Raw genomic sequence first — 13,411 nt, forward strand, 5'->3', positions numbered from 1 at the left:
ATTTACAACCTTTTTTATTTCCAAAATGTTATATAACCATATGTGTCTCCTGACATTTATGGGTAGTTTGAATTAATTTATGTACATGTAAAGTGGACCTTATACATATTCTAAAAGAACTTCAGTACCAATTAATGAATCATCCAATTAAAAAACATTAGTGCCTCCCTATTTCAGGGTTGTTGCAGCATTTATTATTTCATTTAAATAAAGTTAAGAAACAGATAATGGATCATTTTACCCAATTTCCGCCAGGTATCAATAAAGTATTCTGATTCTGATTTACCTCTTTGAGATTTGAAAAAATATTTGAGTGAAACAGTCTGAATTGCTCAAAATGTAAAGACTTTAAACCTGTGATGAGGAGTCACAAAAAATATTGTCCCTTCAATTAGGGATCAAAAGGAGGAACCATTGCACTGCACCCTCACTGACTGATAAACACCCGCATCTTTTAAACCTGTGTCCCCAGTGTGTGGCAAATGTCCCTCCACAAGACAAATAACAGGCTGCATAGTACTCCTTCTAACTAATTATTCATGTATGAAACAAGGAGAGCAGCCCTTTAAGAAGCAAAATCTTCCTCTTTCATGATAAAGATGCTTCTTCAATTTACATACATTTAAAGAAAGAGACCAGATTGGTTGAAAAGACGTTTTCTCTCTGAATGAAGTAAAGTTGAAACTTTTTGTGCACTAAAACTTGGTTGTTCTCTTGGGACTTCCTGGGATCTCTGGCAGGTTTTTCCCGCTGTATGGGGGCCACTTGCTGTTTAATATACGTACATAAACCTCCTTGATTACACCTGAAGTTATTCATTTCGCGCATCACTGCTAAACTTCGTTGGATTGATAGTGTCTGGAATAACCTGTCAGACCTCTCTCTTAGCCTGTCAATGGATCATTACAGCCTTACACAGTGCAATCTCACAGACTGCGAGAAGAACTGTCGGTATACTGCCACGCAGGGTCTGATTCATCAGCCTATTCTGTGGTGTAAGTGGAACATTTATCAAGATAATGCTGTACCAAACAGCACTTAATGAGCAAGTTGAGGGAGTGACACTACCCGCCTGCCAAATGAGAGGCAAGAGACAACCCTGGCCTTCAGCAGACATGGTGAGATACTTCAAGAGATGAGTTCAGTGTCTCTTAAACTCCCTACTTTTGACTCATTCTCTCCTTCTTTGCCTCTTTTTTACCCAGAAAGGGCAGAAATGGAAAAACATTATCAGCCCTCCCATCTTTCTTCCATATATCAGCCCTTGATGCTGCCATAAAAATCTTACTCTTTGCAAGTCAGATCAGGCTGAAATTGCATGTGGTCAAAATGTATGATATCAACTGATGGTCTGATATTCAAAAATGCAATTTCTGATATCAAGTTAGAGCTTGTTCAGCAAAATGAGTGAAGGAAATGTGATAAAAGAATATACAAGAAAGAGAAAGAGGTAGATGCAGGTAGATTGAAGAAGGAGAAAGAAGGAAGGAAGGAAATGAGGATATAGTCTAGTATTTTTATTATGCACAAGCAGAAAAAAAATGAATCTCAACAGCTCTAATAGCTGATGTGGCTTTAGGTATGGCAATGTTGAAATTTTGGACCAGACTGAAATAGCTCATGAAACTAAATGATACCCGGACTTGTGCACTCTATTCCGATTGAACCTGACTGGGAACTCAAGGACATGCGTTGGTAGGGACTCGTCATGCCCTGCGCTAATGTGCTTTTTACTGCAAATTGGACTATAATTTACAAAATTAACATCATGCTGTATTGAAGATGACTTGAAATTAGTAATTGAGACCATAAAATAAGAAACAGTTTACTAAGGTAATAAATCAAGGTAGCAGTCGGGTCATATTCTAATACACTAACAAACAATTAGGTCTCTTTTCTGGCCATTAGAAAGACTGTAAACTGAAGGCACCCCCGCATTAGTTTTACTTTTCCATCACAGAAACTCCATCCTCTTATTGTTACACCATGATTAATGCACACTGTTCTCCTGCAACACAAGGCACAAAGGGAATGAATCAGCTGTTCACAACTGCTCGGAAAAAAATAAAAGACTTAGTTTCATTAGCAAAATTGCAGCTTGATATTTGACAACTCATATCACACATACTGGATCATTAGTATTAGTTGCATAAATGGAAAAATGAGTTGATATGTATGTGTACTGATGTCTAAAACAATGTACAATGACAATTAATATGTGGCACATATTATATAGACTTGAAAGGTGCTATAGATTTGGGACATAACTTCAGTGTAGTGTTAGAGGGACAGAAACTTTAAAGCCATTAGGAGTATTAGCAGACTGTTGGACTAAATGATTATTCACTAAAATGACTGGGAGATTAATCACTGATAGAATGGCTATTATTTTCATTCCTATGGGAAATGTCTGGGGGATAAGATTAAGATTTCCTTTATTGTCCCACAATGAGGAAATTCACAAGCTTTATGTCGTAAAGCATGACATATAGTTAAAAAGTTGTGCAACATGTTTAATTTGGACTTCTTCTGAAACTCATACTGGCCTGCTCATTGCTGCCTCTTTAGAAGTTTCCCAATAATTAGCAACACTGCAAAGCTAGTGTTATTGTCACAGAAGAAAAATTAATTAATCACTCTCGTCTTTTGTTCTCAGTTGTAGAATTTCAACATGTCATTATAGACTGTTATTGTTTTTATAGGCAGCAAAACTCCAACCACTGCCACCACCTACCATCTCCCAGCTGGCTAATAACAGTTTCCAGACATCACATCACTCTGTGAGACGGCTGCTGCTGATAGTGGTTATGGTGATATGGTAACAATGGCAGCTCCCCCTTGTGTAATCCCCTCAGCTCTCTTGATGCATGGCCGTCATCACTGTGCTGCAGATTGAAGTGAAATGATTGGGTATAAAGCTCTGAAAAGGGGGCAGTAGTGATGGGGCCTCAGTGTCCATTGAAGTGAGGGAGTAATCTATCTGACTGTGTGATAGCGTTGACCATCATTTAAAAGGCTTGAAAAGGTCAGCGGAGGGACCAAAATGTGAGAGCGCTCGGGACGGCCATTACAGTGATTCCGCCTCACTGTGCGAGCTGCTGCCACCTGATTGATGCCTGAGAGAGGATTTGGTGCTGCTGTGGTGTGCATACAGCATACACTTTAATACATTGCCTGAGTGTGTCTGTGGGTAGATATTTCTGTGTGCCCTGGTCCATGTGAATGAGACAGAGGAAGCTGTGGGCAGAGAGTTTCATTCCCAGTATTCAGGAGAGGATCCGGAGAAACACATCTATCTACAGCCAGCCTATCATCTCCTTTAAGCTCTCTATCACCTTACTCAGTCATGACTGATGTCTCTCACACAACCACTCTCTTCATCTTTTGACCAAAACAGACTCAGACCAAGAAATCAATGGAACAAGGAGTTGTTCCCCCCACAGTAGAAGCTGATGTAATTAAATCCGTCTGGACGGTAAGAGAAATAAAGGAGAGGAAAGCTTGTGAAGTGCAGGGGAGATCCCTGGAGGTATAATTAACAATATCTACTGTTAGTATCTGTACTTCTTTCTGTGATGCTCACAACAGCATAGAATGACGCAGAGGCAAAACCCTTGACAGGCTGTCTGCCAGTGGGCTTGATTCTGCAGTCCATCCTGTTTTATTTCATGTAGATTAAACAGTAACATACTTTATTCATCCCACCCAGAAGTTTTAATTATTATTATTTAATTATATAAAATTATTTTTGAATGAAAGGGAATTCAGTATGGCTTTTTTGACACTGATCACTGAGCCCTTTAAAATGTGAAGAAAGTATCTAAATCATCAGGAGTACAGCTAATAGAATTTTTACATATAAAACCTTTTAAATCTGTTGCAGTACAAAAAGCTACTTTACAGTTTCAGGCTCCTGGTATTGTGCATTCTGGCTCACTGTCGCACTAAGGTCTTGTCCACATGTACACAGATATTTTTTCTAAATGGATATATTTCCACTCTGTACAAAAACAAAAACTATAAGACCACTAGGTTACAGTGAAGTCTGTGTCAGCGATACACCAAGTGTGGGTAGTAAAATTAAAAAAAAAAATAAAATTTTCGCGACCTGCCATGATAACTTCCTGGTGTCCGTGCTGGTTGCCTGGCAACTGCTCAGATACAAATAGCCTGGCACATACCCCCACAGTTAAACTTAAAAGACTGAATGATATATTGTTATCTAACTCTCTGACAAAACTTCAATAAGCATGTTTACCAAATTGTCCAACTATTCCTTAAAGAATGAAAGGAGTGTGATCATCACCAAAAGCTGAATGCATGCATGAAGACGAGTGATCACTCTGAAGTGAAAAAAAAAACTTACATCACTTCTGGCCTGTATGCTTGCCAGAAGGCCGGCGGGTGACTCTAAAGGCAGCTCGAAGAAGCTATGGTGTGATGAGATCAGCACTGAGCTTTTTAGCCATCAGACTAAACGCAATAATGTTTGGCACATCACAATAAATGTATCATCCCCTGCGTGTGGCGTGATGGTGGCAGCATCATGCTGTGGGGTTGTTTCTCTGCTGCACACCCTGGAAGCAAGGCTGGATTACGAGCCATCAAAGTGAGCTGCAGCATTTGCATACAAAGACCATTTGGTCCAATTGAAAGCACTTTGAGTTGGGATTGTTTTGTTAAACAACATTTGAGCATTCTTTTTTTTTCATGGCAATGGCAATGCATGCAGATGCAGAGACCTATAGCTCCTTTAGTCGTGGCTACATTTTTGTTATTTTGATGGTATTGATGTTATTTTGAAATGATCCCTGCCTACGGTGCCTTTCAACTGTTCATTCGGACTAGCCAGCTTGGACTTAAGGCTGCTCCTGGCTAATGTCTGGTTGCAGAGAAATCAAACGGACAAAATGTGACTCAGACTTGCCAAGCAACTTAAAATCAGAGACTGTTGTCCCCACATTTTTACAAAGACCTGTCTCCAGCGCAGCCAGTTCAAGCTGTTGGCATTGGGCAGAACGTTTTCTGAGCCAACAATGTGTAGAACTCGGACAAGAAGAGGGCAGGTAGACTCTATCTGTCTTCTTTATTCTCATCTTCCATCTCTTCCTCTCTCATGTCATGTTTCCTCTCTCACAGTAAATGTGAGAAATGTGAAAAGTGAGCCTGCATTTTGTACTATCACACAGGCAAATTTGAGGAATTAATGCAGATACTGTACAATGAACAATGATGACGGCCAATGAGATGCACCAGGACTAACATATAAATGTGAATGTCAACTGGCATGGGTCAAAAAAGTCCCTTGAGACTGAGTTCCAGTCATAGCAGATGTGATATCCCGCTGTGTATTTATTAATCTGCAATTATTTTTGGTCTAGCACTGGAAATGCATGCCAGAATCACAGTACAATTCACCTGTGCTAACAAGAACATCACGATCTGGCTGAATTTTAACACTGAGGTGCTGTGCTGCCAGCCACAGCATTCTCACATCTGACTGTCAGCTACAGCAGAGAGAGATAAAGAGCACTAAAATAAGACTCCAGTGTGAAAATGGTCAAAATTTGTAGCTCACTTCTTGTCAGGAAATCATATGATTTCCCACTCAAGTGATTAACACGTAGCTGGAAATGGAACTCCCAGTGCAGAACACCCTGTAACTTTTAGTCAGGTGTTTCCCAGAAGCTTTAAAGATGTGATTCAGAGATATGTGACTGGGTGTCGCAGTTTTATGTGTCTTGTCATTCCTTGGTTCTGGAAAAGCAGAATGCTTCCCAATAGCTACTTAATTCTAATGAGGGTTTTATGAGTCGTGATCAAGAGCTCATTGGCAACACGTTCAGTCAATAGTGCCTTCTCTTCTGAGCAGAGCCTTGGCTTATGTGCGGACCCCAGAAAATTGACCCAGAGATTTATAAAGCTATTTTCTAAAGGTCTCCATTCGTTGGCCTACAGTCAGGAAGGCGAATTAGTGTTTCAATGGATTTCACTTTCAATTTGAATGTGGAGTGGTGGAACACAGCCCCAGCTAAGGGGAGGCTATGGGTAATGAACTCCTTTGTGTTCTGCCACTTAGAGGATCAAATACTTGAGGCTGTGAAGACATTCAGAACTACAAGAGAGATGATTTCCTTCAGCTGCCATAGTTAGCAAGTGCTGTGGCAGCTTTTATAAAAAGCCACACACTGAAGACCCCTGTTCAACTGGGGCTGGCGATATTTGCCATTGGTGTGCATTTCAGTATTCCAACAGCTGTAGATCTACCCAGGATGCATTCATCCAATACATGTTGCCTACCCAAATTAGCACTGTCATAATAGATCTAATATTCTGTGTGATACATACCGAAATAGTCCACTATCCAGTGGTTATTGTAATAGTCAGATCCATGACAGAAAGACAAGCATCACAATGTAAAACTTAGGTACAGCAAAGCTTTGCGCTGCTAAACTCACCACATCCTCAAAGACGATACTAGCATACTGATGCTTGGCAAATATGTTTATCATGTTAATATTTGTTCACTCACACTAAACACAAATTTTTGCAAGTACTGATTCAGAAAACAAAGTGTTTGACCAAGTATTGCTGTTGCTGCTGGTCAAGTTTAACTGCATTATACTCTTTTAATATTTAAGAATTTACTATTTTTATAAACTGATCGTGTTTTGTCCGAAAAAATTTTAATCTGCAAAGTAATGGACAGAGCTGATCGCATACTGTACTTGCCAATCCCCTGAAGGCGTGATAAAAATCCTCAATTTGGAAAAATCAGACAATCAAGCAATGTGTCAGAAAAAGTATTTATTTCATCAGCATTTATTAAAGCCTTCATATTCCCTTCTTTATTTTTGCTGTATTTATTGCAGCAACATAATGTATAGTAAAAATGAAGATTTTCCATTTTTCGCAGCCACACTCATTAATGATTTGGTTTCCCAGTACAAGACTGACATGCCATTGAAAATGTCAGATCAACAAATTGTGCACGCGTGAATTCATTTGCTTGTCCATTTTATCTCAAACAAAAAAGCCAAAGGGCACCAGTCAGATACAGACAGCAATGGTAGAAAAGTGATAATCCTGTTGTGACCTTATCTCCTGCCGACACCCACAACAACCCAGGACAGGGAGTGGTTAGATGTGTGAAATAAGTCAGCACTTGTACCTCTCACCCAGCTCTTACAAGCACTCCAGTTCATCCATTAACAGTCTGGCAGTTTAGTGTCACAGTTCAGAGAACAATGGCCAGCCAACCAGCGATCATAGCCACGCCCCCATAGGGAGCCATCTTGCGTAGAGCGGGGTCCCCAGTCAGGGCCTGGTGGTACAGAGAGCCGCAGAACAACCCCATACCTGCTATCAGGAGGGTACCAGCCTGTATCGAGGGAGACAGAGGAGGATATATATATATTATATATATTTATATATATAATATATAGACACATAAAAACTTGCAGATGACAGTGTACTGGGAGAGGGTGAACTGGCCTATTCAAACAGTTTAGCATTCAAGGCCAAATGTGGTTGGTTGCAAACAACCTTTTCCTGTCTAACCACCACAGTCCTGTCAGACAAGTGGATGAGTTGAAGCACCCCCTTCAATGACAACCCTCACCCTGTTCTAAATGTCATACTGGATGTTATTTAACAGTGTTATGTTTTTTTTCATTTAATACAGTGATCCTGGAGTTGATTTGGAGTGTGTGTTGGTTGTTTGGTTGGACTGTTTAATCCTGGGCTCTTTCTGGCTGGGCAGCAGGACAGCTTGTTAGACGTGGTTGTCCATTACTAAATGAGTGAGTAGCTGAATGACAAAGTAACATGAATGATTCAGCTGGCTGAATGTTGGTATTTCCCCCTAGGTAGTTATGGTTAATTAATTACAATCATAATATGCTCTCTTTCAAATTCAAATAATGTGCTCAAAACATGACACACACAACAAAAACAAAATCTTACTACAATTTTACTGCACTCTTGCCAACTCTTAGCCACAGGTGTGTTCAAAACACCATCCTCTGTAATTATGGTTTAAAGAATACTGATGTTCTCAGTGAGATAGACTGACACTATCACACTAGCTCAATTTTAAAGAACACTCAAGTGCATCCAACCCTGAGAGTTGGTATTAGGCTTCCACACTCACCACAGCAGGTTTGCCAGAGTGGGCAGCACCCAGCAGGGCCAGGCTGTGGTAGAAATGGTACTTATTGGCAGTTTCAAATAGCTGGAGAGGCAGACACACAGAGACAAAGCAATTAGAAAAACTCTTCATTTCAGTGAATATAGGACTTTATTTAGCACGATCTTCAACAAGGTCACTAAAGTAGAAACTGTGTCAGGAGACTTTGGCAGTGACACAGCGGAAATGAACTTTTTATAACATAATTTCCTCTTCATGGTAGTGTTTACATACCTCTCTCTGGTAGTCATCAGGGTCGGTGTTTTTGAAACCTAAAACAAGAAATATGGAACATAAATAATACATAATGCAGTAGGACAGAGGTTTTCAAAGCAGGAGGCGGCCCTCTGCACAGGGGTTTCGGACAGTTTCACGTGAGTGATAAAATATTACATTAGCTATCAAAGGAGATCGTAAGAAATAACCAAGGTGACTTGGTTTAAAAAATACTTCAGAGATACAGTAATTTAGAAATATTACTGTTTTTCCCACATCCCTTGAATTCTGAACTTATGGACACCTTTGGACATACTATTTTTATATGTTGTGTTATGTCAAACAGCAATATTGGCTGTCTTGGCTCAGTTTTTGCATCTATTGGATAAAATAACATAACCAGTGATCTCATAGCTATCCAGGAACAGAGGCCCATAGTACTTGAAAATTCCTACAGCAGGTGATACGAAATGTTACGTTTAAGTACAATCTGAATATGACAAACAGTTCATTCTAACTTTACTGTCAAACAAGAGACTAAGTTTCGCTTGAGTTCCTCATTATTTATTTAATGACCACGAAACGCAGATGTCATAAAGCTTTAAGTGTCAACTTCTAAACAATGGCAGTGATGAAAACACTGGCATTGTCAGCATAAACTCTAGGCTATAACAAAACGCGCTAGTCACTATGGCAAAAGGTAGCATACTGCCTCGAAACCGAATTATTTAAAAAAAAAACTAGCAACGGTACCACAGTGAGTTCAGCCCTTGAAACCATCTCAGTCAGCTACATTCAGCGATCATCAATGCACTTCTAACTGTAGGTTTTCTAAGGGTTTACTTAAGTACGCAAAGCCTCCTTCCACCATGACACACCGTGAAGTCGGTCAGTCACCTTTATAGCAAGTGTTTATATCACGAAGATGCCGTGCCGCTAGGCGTGTCGTTTGGGTGCCGAATTAAGCACTAACATATGAAAATAAGATAAATTTTGACTGCTAATGTTTATGAATTATAAAGCTGTTTCGATAAGGAATCAAATCTTAAATAGTCATTTTTTGGGAAAGAGGCTGGAGTAGTGAGTAGTTTACGTGACAGTCTTTCTTGACTATTTTACTGTCCACCTCAATGGAAATACTCGTGCATACGTTCGGTCTATAAGCTAAAGCAGAATCCCTACCGTGAGCCCCATACGCCCCAGCTGTCACCGCTGAAGCCCCTGACAGAGCTGCTAACCTTCGGACAATAACAGATGCGGACATATTTTGCTACTGCTTTCGTAGCCGACAAGCGGAAGACTACGACGGTGCTGCCTTCACTGTCCTTTTGTCAGCGCCACCCTCTGAAATCCGGGGTTATGGTTTTCCGGCCCATGAGGCTAAACAAAAATAACAAAAATTGCAACTAAATGTATCTGGAACTATACATAGTTTTAAAAAACTGTACCACAAAAGGGAAATGCACTTCATCTGTGTTTTTTTTTATATCCATTATTATTTCATGAAAGTTTGCATAAACTAAATTATTTCCAAAATTAATTATAAGGTTAAACCAGGTATGCAAAAACAACTGAATCGTTGCCTGCAATCATATAAATCAATGACAAAAATAATGGCATATCCGATTCACACTGATTTGTGTTCCGTCACGTCCCGCACGTCCCTATTTTTGGCCGTTAGAGTACTTTTTTGAGTTTTCTGCTGTCTTTATTTACGGCACTTTGCTGAGTCATTGAAGACAGCATCACCTGGAGACGAAACTCCGTTCAGCGTACGGTTCCTGTGGCCTGGCCGCCAAGCACATCCGTTATCCGTTTGGAGGCTTGAACCAAAATGGCGAATGCTGTGCTACAGTGGCAGCCCACGGGCAAATTTCATAACTCGAGCGAATCTGACACTGACGTGACACTTCAGCATTGTAATGCCTCTAGACTTCATACCGAGGCTATGTATTTGTGAGTGTAGGGATTTTGTACTGTTATGGTTTGTTAGTTCTGACTTTCAAAGCTCTCACTGCAGAAGACACCTTGCAACCAAAAACGTTTTAAAAAGGCACTTTTAGTAACTTATAAAATTTTTGTATTAAATCTGGTGTTAAATTTTGTGCTGTCACAGCTAAGGCCAGTGATGGTTCAAACTCACTATTATGCACTGACCTCCACCTCACAAATGGGAAATAGAATCAAGCACGTTTTTCTTTTTTACCTCTTCTTTGTTTAAGACTTCAGATCTGAATTGCATTATTCATGGAAGGGCTGAATTACAGCCACTATTTTGCTGCTTTCAATAATTAATTTTCTTCACAGAGGGGTTGCTGTGCTTCAGAAAGGTGTTTATGCTGCTCTTTTTCAGAGTCAGTTTATGCACCAAATTGCCACAACACCGGATGATAGGCTCAGCGGTGTGGCGGGTGCATTAGCGTGCAGCACTTTGCAATTTGTCCATCAGTGCAATTTGGGAAGCACTGGTGAATTTCTCTGCTTTAGTGAATTACCCCTAATGCTTGATGTGTTTTCCTGCCAGCAGAGGTGTCACAATGGGGACTAATGCTGTTGTTACCCTTTGATGAAAATACACTAATCCCTGCAGAGAGTCCACCAAAAGGGGGTGCTGTATTGCTTTCTGATCTCAGTGTGTGTGTGTGTGTGTGTGTGTGTGCGTGTGTTTGTGTGTGTGTGGGCATGTAAGGGGCAGGGGGACTTCTTCCAATTATCATATTGAAATTACACAGGGTCATACTGCATTACTGGAGAGTTGCTAAACCATGGTTTCTGCCAAGCCCCGTCCTTAGCTGACTTTGACACAGCATTAACACAATGCATACAATTAACACATTTTAATGACCATGTAGCTAATTAAAAATAAGCCTCATGAGTCACAAGCCTTCATCATCAACTGTGAACTGAACCTATAACAAACGTAGGTGTCTCTGTGCAGGCTTCTGAGCTTTGACGTAAGTCTGTCTGTGTGTATACACACTTGTGCATGCATGGACTTTAATTTGGCATGATTTGCAGCATTGCCTGCGTGCTGGGGTGGATGTAGAAGGACACTTGCTTACTGTGTACATAATCCACTAAAATACACACACAAAGTCAGGTCATTTTCATTCTGGCCCGTGGCAGATGGGACAGCAAGGACAACAATCAAATATGGCTTTACATCTTGTTTTCACAGACAGGCAGCAAATTATCTCTAAGTCCCAGCAGCCGTGTGCTGTGAGGTTCCTCCAAGAGCCAACATCCATCTCACTTCAGCCAGCCCGGCTGCCTGTCCTCTCTTCTCTTCTCTAGTGATGGCTTCACTGTCCGCCAAACCTTGCCGTGTTTGAGGAGAAGCATGTGCATGTATGTGTCTGATCTCCTCAGATTGTTTACCGCCAGCCTGTCTTGTCGTGATCGAGCTGCTGTCTGAGGAAACATGCAGCTATCTCACAGTCAAGCGCACGACAAGGAGAACATTACGCGCTTCGAAAGAGGATATCGAGAGAGTGCTTCCTGCAAATGGGAACTGGTTGTGCTTGTCTTGCTACCTACACATTTACATGACAGTTGGTGGTGCCTCACACTTTATTTTGTCCTGGTACAGCCTTTATCACAATGGCAAGAAACATGATTCCATCGAGAAAAAAAAAAAAAACGAGGAATCTCACTTCCTTGCCTTTCATTTTCATTTTTAAAAACAAGTGTATGCACACCTGGAATCATATTTTTCTTTCAACTTAATGTACTGCCGTGGGTTGTTTTGAAAATCCAATTTCCTATTCTTGTTAGCTTTATTGTTAGGTATATCTGGTGGTGATTCATTTTTGTTCTGCAGGGGAATTTATTTGCACAGCAAATAAAGTGGGAACGGCCTGTTTTGCCAACAGAAAAATAAAGATTTTGCTTTGTTTTTAGTTAGCACCTAACAAGACAGATAGACACAACACCTCAAGACCTAAAACTTGTCATTATTTAAAAGAAATAAGCCACATACTGAATGATGCTCTGTGAAATGGAAATCTAGCTTTGCCACACTGTTACAAATGTCAGAAAGTTATCCATCTCTTCCATTGTCACACTCACACTCATGAGTTTCTCATGTCTCGAAGTGAAAATACAGCAGGGAAACAGCAAAAATCGAAAACAGGACAGCTCCATCCTGAAAGCAACGAAATATCCTTTATGCGTGGAAAGCTTTGCCTGCTGGGTGGCGTGCTCCCTCCCCCTGATACAGAGATTTAAAAAAGAACCCAACATTTCTGAAATTCTCCATTAACCTTGATGTGTTTTGACGGATGCAGCCCTTCACCGTCTTCAGCTTGCTTTGAGAAGCCGCAACCGCAGCCAATTATCTATCTGTTAGGGTGCTTTCATGTCTCCAAGATGTTTAGTCACAAATGTATGTATTGTGCCCCAGTGTCACAGCTTTTCATGCTCCAGCTATGTCACTCGTCCATGTCATTACATCCCTTTCAGCGAAGAGGAAAGAATGAGGAGAGAGAGAGGAAGGGAGGCTGAGAGAGACAGGCCTGTCGAGTGACATTTTGTCTGGGTGTCCAGGCTATTGTGTGCTAGGGGAGACAACACCAGTCATTGCCATTACACTGGCTGGCAAAGCAGCACACACACACACACACACACACACGCACGCACATACACACACACACTTGACCAAAACAGCCTGGGGTACACACAAATGCATACACCCATACAATAGCATTTGTCTCCATTCTCATGTCAGCACTGAAAAATATTGTTCGGTGGATGTTTTCAGCAAAATAGTTCAACTTTCTTTCTTTTGTTGGTAGGATGACATGTTCTTTCTGATACTGAGCTGACAACATATACAGCTCCAAACAAAGAAATCAAAGCACATTTAGACTTATTATTAATCCACTGAATGGTATTCAAACCAAGTCACTCTCTTCTTAATGTCAGGTTGTTTGTCCCCAGCATTTCTGCATGTACAAAAACAAACACTCAGGCATGCACTTGCATAAAATTTCAAATATGCACACACAC

The 13,411-nt window shown here is 40.6% G+C and overlaps 1 protein-coding gene across 1 annotated transcript; it reads right to left on the reverse strand.

Moving 5' to 3' along the window:
• Positions 1–6,787: 6,787 nt before the first annotated feature.
• Positions 6,788–9,742, reverse strand: tmem256 (transmembrane protein 256). The gene is made up of 4 exons (XM_046381566.1): positions 9,587–9,742; positions 8,423–8,460; positions 8,153–8,233; positions 6,788–7,381 (listed from the first exon to the last, which is right to left on the reverse strand). The coding sequence occupies exons 1-4, from the start codon at positions 9,666–9,668 to the stop codon at positions 7,238–7,240; spliced, it is 345 nt and encodes a 114-aa protein (XP_046237522.1). The 5' UTR covers positions 9,669–9,742; the 3' UTR covers positions 6,788–7,237.
• Between the last annotated feature and the right edge of the window lie 3,669 nt (positions 9,743–13,411).

Source organism: Scatophagus argus, chromosome 23 (assembly GCF_020382885.2).
Source record: "Scatophagus argus isolate fScaArg1 chromosome 23, fScaArg1.pri, whole genome shotgun sequence".
Lineage (NCBI taxonomy): Eukaryota > Metazoa > Chordata > Actinopteri > Scatophagidae > Scatophagus > Scatophagus argus.

Coding starts and splice junctions, on each gene's coding strand:
- tmem256 (XM_046381566.1), bottom strand. CDS start 9,668: ATGTCCGCATCTGTTATTGTCCGAAGGTTAGCAGCTCTGTCAGGGGCT. Junction 8,234..8,422: donor CTGATGACTACCAGAGAGAG/GTATGTAAACAC, acceptor CTGCCTCTCCAG/CTATTTGAAACTGCCAATAA. Junction 7,382..8,152: donor ACTCTGGCAAACCTGCTGTG/GTGAGTGTGGAA, acceptor CCCTCGATACAG/GCTGGTACCCTCCTGATAGC.